The 24,345-nt window shown below is 36.5% G+C and overlaps 1 protein-coding gene across 2 annotated transcripts in view; it reads left to right on the forward strand.

Annotated features, from left to right (window-relative positions):
* The first annotated feature begins 780 nt into the window (after positions 1-780).
* The window catches only part of LOC149831077 (AP-1 complex subunit gamma-2-like), a 74,657-nt gene continuing 51,092 nt past the window's right edge, over positions 781-24,345 (forward strand). Inside the window, exons 1-4 of one of the 2 annotated variants that reach the window (XM_090013652.1) lie at positions 781-1,184; positions 14,097-14,399; positions 14,563-14,704; positions 24,073-24,246. In XM_090013652.1, the coding sequence (XP_089869778.1) occupies positions 1,153-1,184; positions 14,097-14,399; positions 14,563-14,704; positions 24,073-24,246 (651 nt within the window). In that variant the 5' untranslated portion in view covers positions 781-1,152. The remainder of the gene's footprint in view (positions 1,185-14,096; positions 14,400-14,562; positions 14,705-24,072; positions 24,247-24,345) is intronic. The other variant, XM_090013653.1, reaches the window with a different exon arrangement.

Genomic DNA, 24,345 nt, shown 5'->3' on the forward strand with positions numbered 1-24,345 from the left:
ACGCCAAGAATAAGAAGATGAGATTGAGATCAAGGATCCAATTGGGTTAAGTGCATATTAGGATAAAAATGGGTTGGCTTAGGTAGACGGTGGAGATGGTGAATGAGAGCTGGGCTGAGTAAAGTGTCCGGCTGAGGCTTCAGTCAGCCATGCGAGTCCTTCTAATCAAGCCGTCCTGTTCTGATACCAATTGATGTTATTTTGAAACCTTAAATCCTAAAACAAATTATTTTACCTTACTCCTATGTACAAAATTTAAAGTAAAAAAAATAATCAAAATAGAAATTAAACTTATAAGTTCACAGAAATTAAACAATGTTCTAATCAATCAACTACCAATAAAAAACCCCATAACAAATATTTATAACATAAGTTTTTTTTAACCCAGGATCTTAGATAAGATCCGAATAAGAAAGTAACTTCTAAAATAAAACACAAATCCTAAATAATAACTACAGATCCAAGCTCAGTCCCATAATTCTTTGTTGTTTTGTTTTATTCTAGTTGACCAGCTTGCTTGGATCTGATTTCGAATACTGGCGAACATCACTGTCCTTACACATATATCTTGAATTATTTTAGTATATCTATAAGGGATCAGTTTCTTTCTTTGATATGTCACCGTTTAACCAACATGTGATTAGTTGAATGTGGCGTTGGACAACGAATCCGAATCGTTTATCTTAAATGATATGCCAGATTTGGATTGGATATTCAACCTTATCCGATCCGTTCACACCTGTTGATTTACTTAATGTATTACCTATAACAAATAACGCGTTTTTTTTTTTCCAGGGAATCCAAATTCCCACGTCCCTCCTCCTCTGGGGGAGAAGAGAGCGTGAGCGAGAAACACTGTAAAATTTCCTTTTTTCCTCCCATCAAAATCTCGAGTTCTCTTCATTGGATCTCATTTTCCCAACTTTGAATTCTCTCTCTCTTAATACTGTGAAGAAGATTTCAGCCTTTGGCGTCCTCGGTTTGTGCATTTGGTGCTCAGATCCGACGCAGACAGAGACGATCGTTTGGGACGCCGTCGCCAGATCTCCGTCCGATCGGACGGACGGGGACCAGAACGTCTGCCCCGAGCAGTCGCAACCAGAACCCGGAAGAAGAACAAGAGGAGAAGGATTTCCGACGGTGGGATCCATCATGAATCCGTTCTCTTCAGGCACCCGATTGCGGTATTTATTCTGTCATTTTTTCCCCTTTCACCCTTAATTCTAAGTTCAAAGACGTGATGGGATCCGTTCTCTTTCCTTTTCTTTCTTTCATGCGCTTACTGATTCTATGAGATTCAGTTCGTTCATTGCGTTACCTGTTGAAGTGGCTTGATGGGGATGACTGGTTTCATTTTTCACGTTGCGGCTCGATCCAATTCCGTTAGGGGTTGAAAACCCTGTGAGATTGTGTTGATGTATTTTATTGATTCTGTGACGGGGGGAAATTAGGATAATTGGCTCAGGTTTGAGTTCTGGGTTGTGCTTCAGAGCTAAATGCGTTTTTTCTCCAGAACTGGGTTTTGATGCGTCATCATCGAGTTGTGCGATTCAACATTTGAGCTTCAGAATGAACACCTAAATGCACCTCTGATGTCATTGAGGTTTGTAAACACTGGTACAAAGCCAATGATTCGTTCGGCGTCGGGCGGTAGCTGGATCTGCGGAGTCGGACTATCTTAACCAAGGGGGTTCCTAGTTCAGGATCAATCCCAACGGAGTCTGTTCCATGCTTCGCTATCAGAAAACGGAAATGAGTCCCTTGCTAGTGTTTTTTATGTGGAGCAGGAATCAAATGCGGATGATCCATGCTTTTATAGGCGGAAATGATTAGGAGTTGAGAGTTCGTTGAGGCTTTAATTGCAGATAAACTAGACGGAGATCTTATAGTTTTTGTGTTGAACAATTCCAATTGTGCATTTCCAGTGAACCTTAACCAAGGAAAACACCTTATTATCTTATTATTTATGTACTCGGAGGCATGGACTAGCAATTATATGATACGAACAAATGGTATTTTCAAATGGGAAAACAGTGTCATTATGATATGGCAATTCAAGTTGATCATGTGATTCACTGTCGCCGATATGACTGATATTATCGCCATTTCTACTAGGTCTATAATATTGGCAAAATATCGGGGTATTTTCAAGTAACCTCAAAATGAAAATATCACGAGTATTTTTGAAACAAATTCTTATTTTATATATCTGAAGTTCAGTTTTTCAATTTTTTGGTTTCTTTTGTATGTATTTTTTTAAAAACTTGTTTCCTTATATTTTGTGCAAGAAAAATAATAGAAAACTTAGTATTTTCCTATCTTTCTTGTTGTTGTTTTATATTTTTTCAATTTTTAAAGCTTTCAATATTTTTCTGAGAAAAATCACATTTTAAAAATATCTTCAAGAAAAACCCTCACCCAAAAAATTATCTTGAATGATATAGGTGACTATATTGCATCGTAGAAGCATAGAAAGCTATAACAAGAAATAGGCTCATACATGATTCAGTGGAGCATAAATTTACACCACTACGGAATGTAAAACTTTTCTTTCTGCCTCCCGTTTTGTATGTTCTTTTATGATGTTTTCTTAGTCGATATCAGTGATGCCGATTGTCGATGGGAAGGCTAGGAGATGGGAAGATGAAACCTGTAATTACACTACTACACAGGGAAGTAGGAGATGGAAGAAGAAGATTTTACTTGCAAGGTGGTAATGAATGGAGAAATAAGAACCACAGAGGTGGTCCCTTCCTTGTAGATGTGACCTGTTTTGATATAATGATGATGATGATATGAATAGATGAAACAGAAAATAAATATTGGATGGTTTGGATATTGAGTAGCCTCCTTTTAAAAGTACGTCACATTTTTTAAAAAATGTGACCAACTACACCTGAACAACAAAATAATAAGTGAAAAGTTAATAATGCACATGCTATGGAAATACACTTATTTAAAAGGAGTTCTGAAGAAAGTTCCATAATCTCTATATACATGTCCACCAGATGACCCTTGTATACATGAACCATACTCGTTGTTGTCTTGGCATACAAGAAGAATGACTTGGAAAACATGTCACATTTGTTTTCTAAAGTTGCCAAAAGCTTCTTATATAATGCTTTTCCTATGCTTCCCACATATTTCGTCCATGCTTCCTATATGCTTCTCTCATGCTACTTTTTATGCTTTCATGTGTTTCTTCTCAACTTCCCACTCACTTTTGATGTGCTTTCTTTAAATTGGTAATCATCATTTTTAAATTTTGACAAAAATTTAATTCTTAAAATAAAAAAATCATGAGATTTAAGAAGTTATTTTTTTTGAAGTTTTTATTTCTATGCACGGGTTCCGAAAAGGGGTGAGATGAGGATCTGGGTCCTAGGCTAGGCTATTCAGGTTAGGTTTAGTTGTCTTGGAATTTTGGCTGAGTAGGGCTATAGTTAGGGATGTGAAATCTAGATGCTGAAGAGTGTGGGGGTAGGGGGGTGACCCCTTATTTATAGTTTTTTCTAGAGGATTGAGACACGTTTTCCCCATATCCGTGATCCGTCTTCTCGGATCTGACCCAGATTGAGATGGACAACTCCTATTGGGCAAGTTTTGAATGAAAGGTTGTTATTTGTCCAAGGTAGTGTTGTTAAAAACGTGCCTCAAGGCACAAGAAACATGCCTTGCCTCAACGTGAGGCCCCTTATGCCTTGAGGCACATGTAAAAAGTGCAAAGCCCTTATTTTATCAAATTTTGGGGGCAAATAGGGAGGCTCTTCACCAAGGAGAGACGAGGGACAAAAAAAGGGAGCCCCCCGACACTAATTAGGGTCTGGGGTCTCCCTTTTTTTTTGTCTCTCGTCTCTCCTTTCTCTCTGCTCTCTTATCTCTCCTGGCTCTCTCGCTCTCGTCTGCTCTTTCGTCTCACTGTCTCTCCTCTCTCACTCTTCCTCTGTCTCACTGCCGATAAGAATAAGAATAAGAATAAGAATAAGAAGAAGAAGAAGAAGAAGAAGAAGAAGAAGAAGAAGAGAGGTACACAATTTTTTCTTTTTTCCTTTTTATATCTCTTCCTCTTCCTCTTCTTTGTTAAGATATATACTTTTATATATATATATATATATATATATATATATATATATATATATACACACACACATTTGTTGTCAACCGAAATACCCAACAAGGGTATTTCAAACTTTTATTGTAATAGGCGTCAGCCCATTAGGGACTGACAATCTTTTTATTTTATTTTTATTTTGTATTTTTTGTTTTTTGTGTTTTTGGGGCAGCTCCAATATAGCTGTTGGGGCTGCTCCCAATGGTAAATATGGCCGTTGGGAGCAGCCCAACAGCCATATTGGGGCTGCTCCCTAGTAGCCCATTTGTATTATAAATAGGCCCTTTGTGGCCTTCTATTTCCAACTCATTTTTGAGTGACTCTATGCAATAACAAATTTGTTAGACCCTTGTGTGGGTGGTTTGCTGATCCAATCAAGTATTCTACTTGATTGAAAGTGTGTTCTTGCATGTTTATTGGATTCAATCCATTTCATTACATAGTATCTGAGCTTTGGTGGTCCAAAAACAATTTTTAGAGGAAAGTTTATGACTATATCAAGAAAACGATCGTGAGCTTAGCGGATACAACAAATCACATATTGTTGCATCAGAAAGCGTGCCATCTCTCAAGACAATTTTGTATTACTTTCTCTTCTTCTCTCCACTCTCTCTTTCTCTACTCTTTCTCTTCGCATTCTAAAGAAATGGAGAATAAGAGGAAAGTAATAGTCTCCATTCCCGTATGCCTAAACGATATAAACTATGTGATGTGGGCATCCATAGTAAAACACAAAATATGGAAAAAAGGACTATGTGGTTTGGTGGACGGTACCGAAAAAGAGCCTAAGCTCATTCTTACAAAAATTGAGAATGGGAAGGAGGTTGCTCTTTAAGGAGAGGAAATGGGTAAAGTCGTTTTCGACTATGAAAAGAAATGGAAAGAATGGAGGATGGGCTATTCCAAAATAATTGGTTGGCTCATCAATAGTGTGGACATTCACAAATGTTCTAGTTTAGCGAAATTTGATTTTGCTAGTGATGCGTGAAAATATCTTAAAGACATGTATATTCTTAAGGATATTGCACACATATGCAACCTTCAAAATAAGGTGAGAATCATGACTCAAGGAGAGATGAGTATTAGAGAATACTACAATGCACTCTCTCTTCTTTGGGATGAATTGACTCTTCTTGAGCCAAAGTGGCATTGCCCACAAGACGTAGAACTTCGTGAAAATCAAATTAAAATGGAGCATTTATACCAATTTATCAATGGGTTTAGACCCGAATTTGAAGGAACCAAGTTGACTCTTCTTCATAGAGGAGGTATCCCTTCCATAGTGGAAACTCTTAGAAGAATTGACTATGGAAGAGAATAGATTGAAGAAGCCTGAATTCGTGCTTGCCATGTCAAAGCCCAAAAATCATACTAGAAGCTACAAACCTTCTCATTTTGTAAAAAATGAGAATGGAAGAAACCACAACAACTATGAGAGGAATGAAAAGATGGGTGATCATGAATACAAAAAAAGTGGAAAGATAATTTGTTATCATTGTTATAAACCAGGACATATCAAGCCTTTTTGTCCCAAAAGAAAGAAGGATGATCATAAAGAAAGAGTTGCTTCGGTTGAAAGGAGTGAGATAGACGACTCCAAGTGTATTGACTCGCTCTTTTTGGCTCAACTAATGGAGGCACTATAACCCATGCTTAAAGCTCAAGCTCCGTATTTTTTGGGAACGGCCATATCTACAAGTGGTGACCATGGTAAGACCTCTTGGATCCTTGACTTTGGTGCTTTCTTTCATATGACACCAAATGAGTCCATATTGTTCGAATGTAAGTTTAACCCAAATGACTTATGTTTCAACTGTCTATGGAACATCTTTGAAAATCAAAAGTTTTGAGATTTTTCAAAAACATCTAATCTTTCACGTACCAAATATTAGAGTAGTACCAAAATTAAATTTAAATCTTTTATCAGTTTTTTAAATTACGGATTATGGTTGCAAAGTACTATTTTCATCTAATGATTGTCTAATACAGGATCTCCAGTTCGGGAAGCCGATTGGGCGAGGCTATAGAAGATGAGATCTCTATTTCGTGGACAATCTTGAGTTACCAAAACAACCGTTTTGTAATTTTATGGAAAAAAATATATAAATTTGGTACAAAAGACTAGGACATCCTAGCGTGACCAAATTACATTTGTTTCTATTTCTTTTAAATTATAAAGAAAAAGATTTTTTGTGTGAAGATTGCATTCTTGGCAAAATGAAGTCTTTGCCCTTTGGACCAAAAGACTTTATAACTAAGAAACCATTTGAGTTAATACATTCAGATGTATGAGGACCCACTCCAGTTGTATCCAAACGAGGGGCATCCAATATTGTTGTGTTTATAGATGACTATAGTAGACATTCTTAGATATTTTTTCTAAAACAAAAATCAGAAATATTTGAGTGTTTTAAAAAGTCTCATTGTTATATTAAGAATCAATTTAAAACTAATATTCAAATCTTTAGAACTGATAACGGGGAAGAATTTATGTCAAAAGAATTTGAAAATTATCTTGATTTAAATGGGACTATTCACCAAAAATCGTGTCCATACACTCAACAAAATGGACTAGTTGAGAGGAAACATAAACATATTTTTTGAAACCACTAAAACACTTCTTGTGTCTAGAGATGTTCCAAAAGCTTTTTGGGCTGAAGTCGCCCTTACGACAATTTATTTGATAAATAGAATGCCTTCCAAAAACATTGAAAATATCTCTTCTATTGAAAGACTTTTTAAAACATCTCCCGATTATAAAAGGTTAAAGGTCTTTGGATGCAAATGCTTTGTCCTTACCAATAAGAATAACAAACTTTCTCCAAAAGCAATCCCTTGTGTTTTTTTTAGGCTACGACTGAAGTTAAAAGGGATATAGATGTTATGACATTGAAAGAAACAAATTGTATGTTTTTCGAAATGTCACTTTTCTTGAAAATGAAATTGGTTTTTGCAAAGAAAAAATCCAAGAAACTTGTGACTAATAGTTTCTTTTTTACCTTGTCAATGAACATGAACGATGTGAAGATATTCGTGATACACATGAGAGTAGAAATGAAGACTTGCATAATGCAAGTGAGATTATGAATAGAGGTCTTAATGATATAGACCCATCTCATAATGATATACAAACCTATGCTCGACGTACCAAAGATCATCCATCATGTGCTTTAGAAAGGTATTCTCAAAATCAAGAAGTAGATTCTTCTAGTCTTAGAAAATCTATAAGAATTTCAAAAGCCCCTAGTAGATTTGTATCTTATGATTCTTTTGAACCAAGGTATAGGTCATGCCTAATGGCCATACACTCATATTCTGAACCACAATCTTATCATGAGGCTAAACATCATCTAGAATGGATTAAGGCCATGAATGCTGAATTAAAAGCCTTGAAAATAACAAAAACTTGGAAAATCCAAACGTTACCTAAAGGAAGGAAAGCTATAGGATGTAGATGGGTGTACATGATAAAGACCAAATGCGATGGAATATTAGAACGATATAAAGCTAGGTTAGTAGCCAAGGGATAAAGTCAAGAATATGGAATTGACTACGATGAGACATTTGCCTCAGTTGCTCGTATGACAACTGTTTTGACTCTCATTGCTATAGTCTCGATTAAAAAACGAACGACATATATCTCAAATGGATGTAAAGAATGTGTTTTTGAATGGTAATCTGGATGAGGAGGTTTACATGGACCCCCTACCAGGCTTGAACTTAGCACATGGGAAAACTCTTCGGTTATGCAAAGCTTTATATGGCTTAAAACAAGCTCCCAAAGTTCGATATGATAGGTTCAGTAATATGATGACACAACTTCATTTTAAAACTTGTTTTACTGACACTGTGTTGTTTGTTAAGTCTTTCAATGCAGGGATGGTGATCTTACTACTTTACGTAGATGACATGATAATCACAGGAGGTAAGATGCAGAGAGTTAATCATATCAAAGATGTCCTTAAAGCCAACTTTGATATGATAGATCTTAGTTTTTTACGATATTTTCTTGGAATAGAAGTGTCATACTCACCTCATAGTTATTTTTTGTCATAGACTAAGTACGCAACAAAGATCATTAAACGGTCAGGACTCTTCGATAAAAAACTGGTTGATACTCCGGAGGTTATAAATGCTAAAATGAAGAAAGCTGATGGAGAGCCTTTGCAAGATCCAACTCCCTACAGACAAATGATTGGGGCTTTGTCTTATCTTTCTATTACTCGTCCTGATATATCTCACTACAATACATATGAGTGTTGTAATGAGAATTGTTAGATATATTAAGAAATTCATTAATCATGACTTGTTTTTATCATCATTCTCCTCATTAGAAGTCATTGCATATTCTGATTCTGATTGGGGAGGGGATGTAAATGATAGACGCTCAACCACTGGTTTATGTGTGTTCGTGGGTGATTATCTAATTTCATGGCAATCTCTCCTCCACTGAAGCTAAGTATCGTGCCATGACAACAACTACGTATGATTTGGTATGGTTGAAACAACTTGTCGAAGACTTGGGAGTTCATATTGCGGAACCTTCAAGGTTATGCTGTGACAACAAGAGCGTTGTATACATTGCAAGCAATCATACATTTCATGAGAGGACAAACCATATTGAAATAGATTGTCACTACGTTCGTGAAGAATTTCTGAGGAAGACCATCGTATTGTCCTACGTTCCGTTTGAGTATCAACTAGCAGACTTCTTCACCAAACCGCTTCTGTCTCCCAGATTTCACTTCCTACCTGGCAAACTCTCGGTTGTTCCACCATGAGTTTGAGGGGGGTATTAAGATATGTATATATATATATAAATATATAAATTATATACATTTGTTGTAAACCAAAATACCCGACATGGGTGTTTCGGTCTTTTATTGTAATAGGCATCAGCTCATTAGGGACTAGCTCATTAGGGACTGACAATCTTTTTCTATTATTTTTATTTTGTATTTTTTATTTTTTCGTTTTTTGTGTTTTTGGGGCAGCTCCAATATAGTTGTTGGAGCTGCTCCCAACGGTCATAACGAGCAGCCCAACAACTATATTGGGGCTGCTCCCTAGTAGCCCCTTTGTATTATAAATATGCCCTTTGTGGCCTTGTATTTCCAACTCATTTTTGAGTGACTCTATGCAATAATAAATTTGTTAGACCCTTGTGTGGGTGATTTGATAATTCAATCAACTATTCTACTTGATTGAAAGTGTCTTCTTGCATGTTTATTGGATTCAATCCATTTCATTACATTCTTCTTCTCCTTTTTTTCCTTTTTTTTCTCCTTCCCTTTTTTTTTTCATATTATGTTTTCTCCTCCTTCTCTGAGCTCTCGCTCACCACACTCTTTGCTTTTCTTCTTTTTTCTATTTTCAGTTATGCTACCAGTCCTGTTATGCTGTATAGTTTTTTTCAACCCTGTTAATCTTGTTATGCTGTATAGTTAATCCTGCCAATCCTGTATATAATCTTGTTTTTCCTGTTATGTTGGATATTTTGCTGTCAATCCTGTTGTGTTGTGTAGTTTTTTTCACAACTATATAATCTGTATCTAAGTTATATAATTAGTTTCTCAATTATATAATCATTTTATCAGTTTCTCAATTATATATGTTATATATTTTATTAATTATATAAATCTATGTGTATTTGTGTGAAAAATAGATGTGTACACGTTAGGACATTATATTTTGCTGTTAATCTTGTTATGTTGTGTAGTTTTTTTCACAACTATATAATTTGTTTCTAAGTTATATAATCAGTTTCTCAGTTACTTTTACATGTTAATTTCATATTTTTTAGTATTTATTTGAGATTTTCTATTTCTTATTGGTTGCTGCATCATTAATAAAACATGTTTTATTTATTTATATTTTTAGATATTTTTTAAAGTTTTTTTTTTTTAAAAAAATTGAGGCTTACGCTTCATGCCTCGCCTCAGCTTTTCGTGGAGTGTCTCGCTATGCCTCGACGCTTTTCACGACATTGGTCTAAGGTATGCTGCCTTGGATATAGGGGTGAAATAAGTAAAGAGGTTTGAGATTTGGAATATTCTGTTCCTAGTTTGGAAGGAGGCTAGGATAAGATCTGCGCAGTTTTATTCAAATGGCACACATAAAATATTTCTACCTAAATTAGTTAGTTATGATGAAGATGATAATAAAAGGAGGGACCTTTTTATTCAAAATCATTCTCTCCTCCTATAGCTAAGGTAATGTTATAAATATCGTATCAAAACCTTTATTGGGAAGGCTAGGGATACGAGAATATTGTACCGTACCGTTACCGTATCATAAGATGCAAAAGAAAAAACACTTAATTTTTTTTAAAAATAATAAAAGCACAAAAAAAAAAATCTGGAACATATATAAATTAAAAATTCACAAAATACAAGAAAAAACAATATAAGCATGAGTGAAAACATTAAAATCAAGCTATGTCACATGGGTGCGGGTGCGGGCGCGGGTGCGGGTGCGGGGATTCGGCACTTCCAAAAAACCCGGGTGCGGGGGTGCGGCAGGGGCAAAAATGTAAATATATATATATATATATATATATATATATATATATATATATATATATATATATATATATATATATATATATATATATATATAAAGGGGGGCCAGCTGCTGTCAGCAGCTGTCATCATTACTTTTTTTTTAAAAAATTTCGCAGCCCATTTGGGCAATTTTTTTAAAAAAAAAATAAATCCAAAACAAGAATGGACCAAAATGATCCTGGGTGCGGTCAACGCACCCAGGATAGGGTTGACCGCACCCGGTGCCGCACCCGCACCCGCACCCGCGTCGAGTCGCGTCGACGCGGGTGCGGCACCCTGCTAGCCGAATCCCTGTGACATAGAAATCAAGTGATCAAATAAAAATAAGCATATACTATTGACATGTTATTAACATAAAATAGATTTCAGTAATTCACTACATAAGGTCAATAACATAGACGTTCACTACTTGACTATAGAAGTCAAAAGAATTAAAACAGAAACATTCATCACTCATCTTCATTATCATATATTCTACGTTCATGTTCAGAGATGACATCCTATGTCACATAGGCGCGGGTACGGGTGCGGCAATGCGGCACTTTAAAAAAACTTGGGTGCAGGGGTGTGGGGAGGATATATATATATATAATTTTTAACAGTTTTAAGTTAACACTATGCTTATGTGTGTGCATTTATGTATATATATATATATATATAATATAGATAAAAATGGACTTGATTAGGGTTAACTGAATCTACTTTTGGATAGAAATGAACCTCAGTATGGTAGACTTCACCTAACACAAAGGAAGCCATGTCCAAGTGTCGCACCTGCCTTGGTGCGGGTGTGATGCGGGTGCGGTGTCCTGTTAGAAGAGTCCGTGTGACATAGATGACATCTTGTTGTAATGTCCACTAGTATGAGATGTTGATGGTTCATATTCATCTTTTAAATCGGGAACAACTTCTAGCAATTTTTGTTCAACAAATGTTGCACGTACTTATGCCTTTCTTTTATCATCTTTTATTAGAATCATCAAAGCTATACATAAACATGAAAGCGAATATGATAAGTATATAATCTTATGGTGGAGTTGCTATGCCCCATAATGTAACATTTAAATCAATACAATTCAACATGCATTACAAATAGGGATGGTAGTGGATCGGGGGAAAATAGGGCCCCACCCTGCCTCGCCCCATTTGGACCGGGGATGGAGGATATGAAACGGGGAATGAACCGGGGATGAAGGTTAAAATCAAAACCCGTGTGGGGATGGACTTACTCTTTCTCCCACCCCGCCCTCCCTCGTCCTTGTAAAGGAAATTACTATTATACCCTTATACATATTATAAAATCCTATATATATATATATATATATATATATATATTCCTAACCCTAACATAAAATCCTTTCTCGAATCACTCCTTTCTCCTTCCTCTAACAAGTCACGTGAGCTCCCATTTCTCTCCTCTCCTTTCTCTAATGGCTGAAGGCGGCAATAGTGGAAGCATTGGTAGAACAGGGCCCCATCCCGTTTGGACAGGGGATGGAGGACATGAAACAGGGAATGGAGGTTAAAATCAAAAGCCGTGCGGAGATAGAGGCGGGGATGGAGGGCAAAATTTGGAGACAGGGCGGGTGTGGAGACCTTGTCCCTCGCACCCGCCGGTCCACTGCCTTTCCTAATTACGAAACCACAAAAGTTACACTTTACTATATCTCTCAAACTTGTCTTTAAGTCTACCAGTTCACAATATTTCCATGCTACATCATTTGAGCCACATCCTCCACCATCCATTGACCTTTAGGGCATAACTTTTGAGTTTTGAGATTTTAAAATACAAAAATAGTTGATTTAGGATACAAGGGGAAAAACTAGGATCAACAACATACTTAGCACTAAAAAGAAGGGTTACACTTTACTATCTCTCTCAAACTTGTCCCTAAGTCTATTGGTTCACAATATTTCCATGCTACATCATTTGAGCCACATCCTCCACCATCCATTGACCTTTAGGGCATAATTTTTGAAATTTTAAAATACAAAAATAGTTGATTTAGGATAAAAATTGAAAAAACTAGGATCAACAACATACTTAGCACTAAAAAGAAGGGTTAGAGGTGAAAATGAAGAGATATCTTGAAACAAAATCAAAAGAAATGAGCTTACTCTTGGTTTTGGTGTTTTGAACCCTACAACTTCAATCTCGCATAAATCAAACCCCTAGGGATCAGTTTTGAGGGTTAAAGCAAACAAAAAGGATTGTTTAAAATGAAAATGAGTAGTTTTTGGTAAATTACGCTTTTAGGGATCAGATCTAGCAAAAACCTCAAACTTTGAGGTTGATTTGAACCCAAAAATCAATAGGGAGGCTTAGATATGAGGTTTGGGGAGGGAGAAATGAGAATGCAAAAAAAATGAAGTCAAAATGATCATTGGGGTTTTAAAAATGACCTCAATAAGTGGTCGGTCGCTGCTTTTCCAGTGTCAAAAAAGAAGTTTTGCTCAGGTGTATTGTACAATATAGTATGATATATCGCTTAAAAATGAACCCCATAAGTGGCCAGTCATCACTTTTCTAGCCTTGGAAAAAAAGTCCGACTCAGGGGTATTGTATGATACATCATGATACTCTGCTGTATCACACGATATGGACCCATAATTGTGATTTTGCTGATATAGGGGCATTATCATATCAGTTCTCCTATCGGTACACCGATACAGCATATTGTATCGTACACTACAATACGATTCTGATAATATTGACCTAAGGGCCGACAATCATTTCCTTTCTCCTCAAGCTCAGCTTGCAACATAAGACACTTGGCTCTTCTTACATGATTTCCTGCTTCCTAAATTTTTTAAAATGCTTTGCTTCTCACTTCCGCTTTTCATATCACTTCTCACCTTCACTTCCTAGTTTGACAACTTCGATCTGACCCTTAGACTTCGAGGTCCTAGCAGACATTAGAAGAAAACTTCTTTAGCTTTTTCGGAAAAGCTAGAAAAAAGAAAAGCTTCTACAACTATGGCTAGGCTAAATGACCAATTATGCTAGATATAGATGTGTTGAATGAAGTGCAACTGAAGCTAAATGTTGCAGATTTTGCAGCTCAATGTACTATTTCATTTTGTCTTTTTTTGTTTAAACTGGACGCAGCCTTGTGGCTTTCATTGGTATGTCTCATGACTGTCTAGGTGTTTGTGTGTTTTATACTAGCAAGATGATGTTATTGATATTTGTTTCTTTAACTAACTGTTTGATTTGATCCTTTTTGTGTTACATGTGTATTTATTATTTCCTTTTTTAGTTTTCATTTTTCCATTATGGGTATTTCATAGTCTTATGCATGAAATCAGATGGTTAAAGTTTTAAGGTTAGAGATTGGTGGGAGAAGTATGTTCCTGGTGCTTAGAGTATGCATTAATTGTGTTTCTGTTGTATTTGATGGCTATGTGTTCTCACATTGCAGGGATATGATTCGAGCTATACGGGCATGCAAAACAGCAGCTGAAGAGCGTGCAGTTGTACGAAAAGAATGTGCTGCAATTCGTGCAGATATTAGTGAAAATGACCAGGATTACCAGCATAGAAATCTTGCGAAACTCATGTTTATTCATATGCTTGGCTACCCTACACATTTTGGTCAAATGGAATGCCTCAAATTGATTGCATCTGCTGGCTTTCCTGAGAAGCGAATTGGATATCTTGGTTTGATGCTACTTCTTGATGAAAGGCAGGAAGTTTTGATGCTTGTTACAAATTCCTTGAAGCAGTATCCAGACATGAAAGCACCTTGTTCTTTCATGTTTAACAAACGTATTCAACTATTAATATGTTATCGCCATGTTCCTTGCTAAAATTTATTAACTGTGCTTTGTTCAATAGAATGTATTAACGAGTCAAAACTATCTGAAAATCCCTTAACAGATGCACAGAGACCTGAATCATTCAAATCAGTATATCGTGGGACTTGCTCTTTGTGCACTTGGGAATATTTGTTCTGCTGAAATGGCACGAGATCTTTCCTCTGAAGTGGAAAAGCTGCTTCAGAGTAGCAATCCAAATATTCGCAAGAAGGTTTCGTCTTTATTTATGCATTTTGAATCTTGAAATGCTTTCTTTCTAGCTGAAAGTATTGAATAGTTTTAAGGGAGCTAATCATATGCTTCCCATAAGTTAGTTATGTGTTCTGATTTGAGGGCCTAAAGTTCTGTGGTGTACATGTACATGTGCATGCCAGCATGGTGCTATTAACAACCCGATGCTTGTGAATAGATCAACCCTCAACTTTAAAGGAAAGTGGTATACCCTATCAATTATTATGCAATGAGACATATCTTTCATTATCTGGATCAGATTTTAACAGTATTAATTGTATCAAACTTTGTTTTTTACTTGATTTTAGTGAATAGGTTGATAGAATTAAGCTTAAATTCGATTCTATCTAGTGGAAAAGGAAATTATAAAGATCACCATTTGCCATAAAGTGTGGCACTCCATATGATTGACTTTTGATGCCATATCTCCACTTCTATTTATGAAGCCTAGCTTTTGGTACTTCATGTTTCTCTGTCACCTCTCACTATGCCCCTCTGAGTCCTTAGCCAACTCTTGTCCTTGTTTCTTCAAGTATGGATGCTGCTACTTATGGACATGTTATTTCAAACAAAACCCATAGTTTTCTCTTTTAGCAGGCTATACCTGTACATCCTCTGATACACTGATTCCACATCATGTTTTTCTTGTTACATTCTTCTTAAATGGTAAGGACGGTCTGACTTTATAAGTTGACTACGTGTTATGCCATGCTTTGAAGACACTCTGCATAATAATGGTATACTCAATATTCATCCATTGTTAGGTAGAATTATGGTTTTGTTTCTAAAATTAACTCACTGAACACATTTTTTTATTCACTGAAGATGATTAAAAAGGGGTGAGGAAAGTGGATGAGCAAGATGATGTGAATGTTAAAAGCTTTGTGCTTTTCTTGTTTGCGTCGTTGTTCAATTGGATTAACTTTTTCATTGTCATGGGCTGCTATTGTGAGTTATGATGGTGAATACCAAATACATCACCAACAAGGTCTGCCTGCTTGTTAACAAATAACGGTAAGTTTCTTGAGAAATTCTATTAAGGACTGCAGATAGAAGGCATCAAGCATGATTTGAATACTTGCTCATGGGTTGTGGTGGGTTGAGATTACAAATGGTAGAAAAATAGTAGATCTAGCTGGCTGGTGGATTGGAAATTGGTGCAAAATAGGAAGAAGGATTAGTAATCAGATCCTAAGGAGATCAGGCCAACTGCTTGCTTTAATGTTTAGGTGGATATGCAAGATCCAATTGATAATTATGGCTTATTTGTTTCCATCTGAAATCCGATTCTTTTGCTATTGCCAGTTTGGCAATGCTAATTGATAGTTCAATTATCTGACTTTTTTCCTGCTATAAGTTTACAAGATTCTGACCATTCTGAGAATTGGAAGACAAAGTGGTGGAGTTCTAGGATCAGTTTACAGCAAACATTACAAAAAAAAATGGTCATAGAATACTATTTCTATACAAATCTAGAAAAATCAGATTTGATGCTGAAAAAGGGGTGTAAAAGCCACTGTACCTGCTTCAGAGCATACATTATAAATAGGTAATTAATGATCTGAATGCATTTGATCTCTTTATCCTCAAGTACATCTGATCTTCAACCCGTATGCAACCCTGCCTTGTGTACTGTTTGGTATGGACTTAGGTAGTGTAGCCCAAACACGGCTAATCCTGCACTGAATACCAAAAAGTTTGTCAAGATAGGTCTCTAATACTTAGAAGTTGTGCATTGGACTCGAGCAAGAGCTATTAAACAACAAGACCTTAACACCTGTCACAGACAACAGGATTAGTGGTGTCCACAACATGGTTATGCCCATCACTCTATGGGTGAAATGGTAGAGGGTCATCACTAATGGCTTGCTAGTGGAAGAGAGCTAGGTGGTTATTAAGCCTCCAAATTCCATTGGATGCAAAATATTGTGGGACCAAGTTATCATAGCTTCATTGGTAGGATTATCACCTGTGCCATGTTTTGATTGTGGCTGAAAATTAAAGGATAAAGCGGAGGATGGTCTGGGGAGGATGTGTTAAGGGTTCAAACACCTAAAATTTAGAGCTTCCCAAAATATTGGTGATTATCAATCTTGGAGTACCTCATGGATGGTCTGGTCTAAGCAAATATAAGAAAAGTAAGAGAGAGAGAGAGAGAGAGAGAGAGAGAGAGAGAGAGAGAGAGAGAGAGAGAGAGAGATGTCCATGGTCATTTGCTAGGACCGGACTCTTGGATTGTATTATTTCGATGAAAAGCACCATTTTGAGTCTTAAGAAGTAGAAAATTGTAGGCTGTTGATTTTTGAAGTCCTTCAAAACCTGATTACTTGTCATAATGAGTTGATTCTAAAGCCAATTCCTGCTAAACAAGCCCTGTAGGTCACATTTGTAAGGTCGGATTAAAAAACACAGAAAATGAAGGTGTGCACCTAGACCTCTCTCTCTCTACGTATATAAATATAGATTGTTAAGTGTAATGTCAAACCCAAAAAAATCAGACAACCGTTGGACGCACACATTGTGCGCCAAGTGTAGCAGAAAAAAGCTTGCCCGCCGCCAAAGGCCTGAGCAGAAGAAGGAACTTTAGCGGCGGTCGTGATTGCTGCTAAAGGGTAAAAGCTATTTCTTTTAATTTTGCGTGCACTCCGCTGATTGCATCAGTGGCATGCGTGTCCGACTTCCCATCTGATTTTTTCTTGTTCAATGATACACCCCACCATATATATATATATATGTCTCTCTGTGTGTGTATGTGTGTGTGTATTATGTATTTGTGAATAAAAGCACCAAAAAGCAAACATCGATCTAATTGGAAAATGTGTTACAGTTCAGTTCAGACACCTAAAAGATCTAAAGCTTCTCCAAGGTGTTGGTATTGTTCTTGGTAGTATCTCATGGATCATCCATCTAAGCAAATTGAAAAAAAGCTTTTTGCATAAGTTATATATATATATATATATATATAGAGAGAGAGAGAGAGAGAGAGAGAGAGTTTCCATACAGTACAACAACCTATTTCTAAATGTTATTTGCTATTAACAGGCTCTTGGATCATATCTTTCAGATGAAAAAACATGATTATTTGAGTCTTGAAAATTGTAGGCCATTGATTTTTGGAGCACTTCACCACTGTGGTGGTTACCCATGTGGTCAGCAGGGTCCTGTTTCAAGCTGAAGGCCCAGGATCAAATCCCTCTGGTGCATGGGGGCTGCCATTGCTTTATCATGGTTGGGGCACGTAAGGCTTGGTGGTCGTGTCCTCAACCTGGAGTTTTACTTCTCTGGAGGGTGGGCCCATGAAGTGACCGGGTTCTATGTAAGGGTTCCTTCGTCATAAAAAAATTGAAGCACTTCAAAACCTGCTTACTTCTTGTAATCAGATGATTCAAAAGCCAATTCCTACAAAACAAACCGTGTGGATCATATCTGTAAGGTATGATTGAAAACACCAAAAGAAAGACAAAATAAAAAAGTTGCATCCATGTGGTTGTCTGTGTAAGAAAGTGAAAAATACGCTACAACAAATGTCTCTCAACAAGTTCTCACAAATACATCATAAGAACCACAAAGGTTCACAAAGATAACTTAAGAATACACACAACCCGAAATGGGTATAAAAATGAAAAATAAACAATTTTATTGATTTGAGATAAAAACCCAAAACAAGAGTAAGTCTTTACAAGGGGAATAGCCCCATATTTATAGAGAGGTAGCGAGAAGCCTTAAGAGAGCTGTTGGACTCTCCAACGGCTCTAATAGAGCTCTTGGGGAGTCCAACAACTCTTTTTGGATTTACTTTTTTGACTTGGTCAAAAAGGTACCTTTTTGACTAGTCAAAAAGGTAAAGGCCAAATCAGTCCAATGATGGACTGGTTTGGCTAATTCTAGTTGTATTTTAACTAGAATTAATTAAACAAAAAATCCTAACTAGAAAGGAGATAAAACATTACATATCTATGAGATTACATATGAGATATTATATGAGATTACATATTTTAACACTCCCCTTCAAACTTATGGTTGGATAACCGAAAGTTTGCCTAAGAGAAAGTGAAACCTAGGAGCAGCGAGAGGCTTGGTGAAGAAATCGGCCAGCTGATATTCTGAAGCAACATAGGGAAGATTGATGGTGCCACGCAAAAATTCCTCTCGAACATAATGGCAATCCATTTCTATATGCTTGGTGCGTTCATGAAATGTCCGATTGCTTGCAATATAGATAGAGCTCTTGTTGTCACAACACAGATTTGATGCTTTTGGACTTTCAACTCCCATATCGGAAAGTAGACGTCGAACCCAGACTAATTCCATAGTAGTTGTAGCCATTGCCCTATATTCAGCTTCAGTTGATGAGAGAGAGACCTTTTGTTGCTTCTTACATCGCCAAGACACCAAGGATTCTCCTAAAAAGACACAAAAACCTGTAGTTGAGTGGCGGTCATTTGGATCACCACCCCAATCTGCATCAGTATAAGCAAGCAATTCTAAGTTAGAGGAAGTAGATAAAAATAATCCTCAAAAAATAGAATTTTTGATATATCTAATAATACGCAAAACTGCTCCCATATGAACAGAAGTTGGAGCATGTTGAAATTGACTGGCTGTATGGACCGCATGTGTAATGTCAGGTCTTGTGATAGATAGATACGATAGAGCCCCAACAAGTTGCCTATACGGAGTCGGATTCTCGAGTGGCTCTCCATCATCAATCTTCATTTTGACATTCACAATCTCAGGAGTATCAACATGTCTTTCATCTGAAATACCTGACCTGACAACAATATCTAATGCAAACTTAGATTGAGTTAACAAGTAACCTCTAGGTGAGTAGGCAACTTCTATACCAAGAAAATATTTCAAAAAACCCAAATCACTCATTTCAAAATGTGTTTTGAGAAATTTTTTAATATCATAAACTCCCTGTTTATCACTTCCAGTGATGATCATGTCGTCAACATAGAGTAGAAGGATGATAATACCTGCATCAGAATTCTTAACAAACAAAGCTGTATCAGTAAGACAAAATCGAAAACCAAAATCAAGCATAACCTTACTAAACTTATCATACCAAGTTTTTGGAGCTTGCTTGAGACCATATAAAGCCTTGTTTAGGCGAAGTGTTTTCCTTTTAGGTATATTCATTCCTGGTGGTGAGTCCATGTATACTTCTTTAGCTAAAGTTCCATTTAGAAAAGCATTTGTAACATCCATTTGAAAGATATGCCATCCCTTTATTGATGCAAGAGCTATTAGGATTCTAACAGTGGTCATTCTAGCTACTGGGGCAAAGGTCTCTTCATAGTCTATTCCATATTCTTGAGAATAGCCTTCTGCCACCAACCGGGCCTTGAATCTTTCAAGAGTGCCATCACTCTTGGTTTTCACCTTGTACACCCAGCGACAACCAATAGGTTTCTTGTTGTTTGGAGGATGGTCTTGAATGGTCCAAGTATTTGCTTTTTCTAAGGCTTCTAATTCGACTTTCATAGCCTTGACCCATTCTGGTTGATCCTTGGCTATATCATAACTGGGAGGTTCTTCATAGGAATGAATTAGAGCAATAAAGGCTTGATGCTTTGGTGAAAAAGACTGATATGACACAAACTTTGCAGGAACCCTCGAGATCCTAGTGGATTTTCTAGATGAAGAGGCAGATTCATGTTCCCATGTGTATTTATCCAGGGCACACTGTCTTTCTAAATTTCCTCGTCTAGAGTATTGAATACAATCTTGACTATTTCTATGAGGATCAGAATCAATCACATCCATCTGATCATCTAGATCAATTTCTCTTTCACTATCCTTTGGAACTAGATCCAACAAGAAGGAATACTCATCTATTTCAGTAGAATTTTTGTTTTCAAAAAAACTTTCATTTTCTAGAAATGATACATTCCTTGAAACATATAACTTGTTGTTTTTAGGGTCAAAACATCTTTATCCTTTTTGATTATTTGCATATCCTAAAAAAGTACAGGGTATAGCACGAGGAGAGAATTTATCATTCTTATCTGTAAAAACAAAGCACTTGCACCCAAACACCCTCAGTCTAAAATAATCAGGTTTTTGTTTATAAAGCTTTTCAGTAGGATTAATATTCTTTATTGAGGATGAGGGCATCCTATTAATAAGATACACAACAGTTAAAATAGCTTCGGCCCAAAAAACTTTAGGAACTTGATGTGTGATAAGTAGTGTTCTAGTTGTTTCTATAATGTGTCTGTGTTTTCTCTCAGCTAACCCATTTTGTTGAGGGGTATAGGGACAAGATTTTTGGTGTGAAATTCCATGTGAGTTCAAATATTCTTTAAATTCAGTTGATAAAAATTCTCCCCCGAATCAGTGCGAAATATTGAAATATCATTCTTAAATTGATTTTTGACCATATTATAAAATATTTGAAAAAAAGAGAACACTTCAAATTTGTGTTTGAGAAAGTAAATCCAGGTATATCGTGTAAAGTCATCCACAAAAATTACATAGTATAAAAACCCACCTTTTGACGTAACTGGTGCAGGACCCAAACATCAGAGTGAATTAATTCAAGTGGTCGAGTGGAGACAAAAGTTCTTTCTTGAAATGCTAGTCGTTTCATTTTTCCAAGAATACATTTTTCACAAGTGAAAGTTTTAAAATTACAAATTTTTTTCATGTTTGGAAAGTACTGAAGCTTGGATATACAAGGGTGACCAAATCTTTGGTGTAAAAGATCCAAGCCTACTTTTTGAACATTGCAGCATAATGTTTTCTTGGGTAATTCCAAAAAATCCATGTAATATAAGCCTCCTTCTCTATGGCCTTCCCCAATCAGCTTCCCTGACTGGTGATCCTGTACTTGACAATCATGAGAAGAGAAGGAAACATTACACCCATGATCAGTTAATTGAGAAACAGATAAGAGATTTAGATTAAATTTGGGGATATATCTAATCTTTGGAACACAAAATCCTTTTGAGTTTTGAGAGTTATTTTCGAAATTTCCTATTCCTTTTATCTCAAGGGATGTTCCATCCGCAGTAAAAACACTCGATCCACTTAAGTCATAACAATGCGACAGTAATTTTAAATTTGGTGTCATGTGAAAAGAAGCACCAGAGTCAAGAAGCCATAGGGGTTTACCTGGATCGGAGGTGCCAACAGAAGAGATCGCAACTCCAGCTGAGGGAGAAGTTCCTTTAAGAAGAGGTTGTAGAGCCTCCACCAGCTGAGACAGGGACATGTTTCCAATGGGTGTCTCATTTGATTCTTTTGATTCAACAACAACTACCTTCTTCTCATAAGATTTTTTCAACTTTGGACAGTAAGTTTTAACATGTCCGGGTTCATGACAGTAATAACAAATAACTTTTCTCCTTTCAAAATCGCCTCCTTGCCTTTCATTGTTTATTCTCCCAATATGTGGAGGTTTGTATGTGCGAATGTGATTACCTGGTCTAGATACAGCTAAAACTGTATCATCATCGCTTTTGTCGACTCGTTTCTTGAGTCTATTTTCTTCCATACTTAGCTCTTCAATGGTATCTTCAATAGAGGGAACATTTCCCCGATGTAGAAGAGCGGACTTGGTTGATTCAAATTCGGATCTCAACCCATTTATAAATTGAAAAAAATGCTCCGCATTTACTTGATTTTGGCGAAGCTCAATGTCTTGTGGACAATGCCACTTTGGTTCAAGAAGAGCCAACTCTTCCCATAGTTCGGATAAGCTATTGTAGTATTCTCTAATACTTCTCTCTCCTTGAACCATATTCCGAACCTTTTCTTGTAAGTTACATATATGAGCAATATCTTTAAGAGAATACATTCTCTTAAGATATTCCCACGCATCATTAGCATGTTCAAATTTTGCGAGACTTGAACACTTCTTTATGTCTACACTAGAAATTAGCCAAGACATGATCTTGGCGTGACCCATTCTCCATTCTTTCCATTCCTTTTCATATGTGGAGATGGCCTTAGTTTTTTTCCACCTCCAAAAGAGGTACTTCTCTTCCACCTTCTTCTTTAGTGAGCGTTAGTTTAGGTTCCTTATCGGTTCCATCAACTAAGCCCCATAGACCCTTTCCCCAAATAAGATGCTTCATGATTGAAGCCCATGTTACATAATTTGAATCGTTGAGTTTTATGGACTTAATGGTGACATTATCATTGTCATCCATTTTACAAGCTTGGGAATGAGAGGGAAAGAAGAAAAGCAAGTGGGAAGAGGAAAATTTTAACCACAAAGATCGAAAATAAGTAGCCTTCCACGCCCTTCAAGGCTACACACGAGCACTCCTTCAAAGAGACTTCACTTTCTTGAAGAGTAGTTGCATGGCACGCTTCCCAATACACATCCACCGACCTTGCTCTGATACCATGTAAGAAAGTGAAAAATACGCTACAACAAATGTCTCTCAACAAGTTCTCACAAATACATCATAAGAACCACAAAGGTTCACAAAGAGAACTTAAGAATACACACAACCCGAAATGGGTATAAAAATGAAAAATAAACAATTTTATTGATTTGAGATAAAAACCCAAAACAAGAGTAAGTCTTTACAAGGGGAATAGCCCCATATTTATAAAGAGGTAGAGAGAAGCCTTAAGAGAGCTGTTGGACTCTCCAACGGCTCTAATAGAGCTGTTGGGGAGTCCAACAGCTCTTTTTGGATTTACCTTTTTGACTTGGTAAAAAAGGTACCTTTTTGACTAGTCAAAAAGGTAAAGGCCAAATCAGTCCAATGATGGACTGGTTTGGCTAATTCTAGTTGTATTTTAACTAGAATTAATTAAACAAAAAATCCTAACTAGAAAGGAGATAAAACATTACATATCTATGAGATTACATATGAGATATTATATGAGATTACATATTTTAACAGTCTGCACCTACCTCTCTCTCTCTTTATATATGTATATTTATGTATTTATATATATGTATGTATGGAAGCCTAGCACTAGTAGCTCATTATGTATGTTCAACTTCAACATCTTGAAACATGCACACTACATATATTGGAGTTTGGAGATCCTGAGGCTTGTCTTGAAATACCGTAGGCTTCATTTAATCCTAGAGAAGTTGGAAAAGGAGAGTTTTCCATTCATTACTATTTTGTAACTACTTTTCTGGCAATATTACCTTCATCTGATTGGTTTTATCTGTCATTTCATTGCATCAACTCTTCATATTCAAAGTGCCAGATCTGCTATTGAGTTTCATTTTAGAAATATGACTATTGTCTGGTAGAAATTTACAATATAGATATCATTTTCTTTGTGTTTATTAAGCTTATGATGTGTTCTTTTTGCCAAGTTTTTGCATCATTATAAATTGCAGAAGGTTCACTTTTTTGTTTTCTTCAGGCAGCCTTATGCTCTATCAGAATTATACGAAAAGTGCCAGATCTTGCAGAAAATTTTATGAAACCAGCTGGTGGTTTACTTAGCGAAAAGCACCATGGAGTTCTAATCACTGGAGTACAACTATGCACAGAAATATGCAAAGCCAGTCCAGAGGCCCTTGATTATTTAAGAAAGGTATATTCCATTTTTGGACTGTTGAACATAAAGAAATCAGTTCTTGAAAAGGATACACATTTATTTCTGGCCCTACATGCAAGTGACAGTGAAGAAAAC

This window comes from Nuphar pumila, chromosome 7, assembly GCF_984573655.1.
Source record: "Nuphar pumila chromosome 7, dmNupPumi1.hap1.1, whole genome shotgun sequence".
Taxonomy (NCBI): domain Eukaryota; kingdom Viridiplantae; phylum Streptophyta; class Magnoliopsida; order Nymphaeales; family Nymphaeaceae; genus Nuphar; species Nuphar pumila.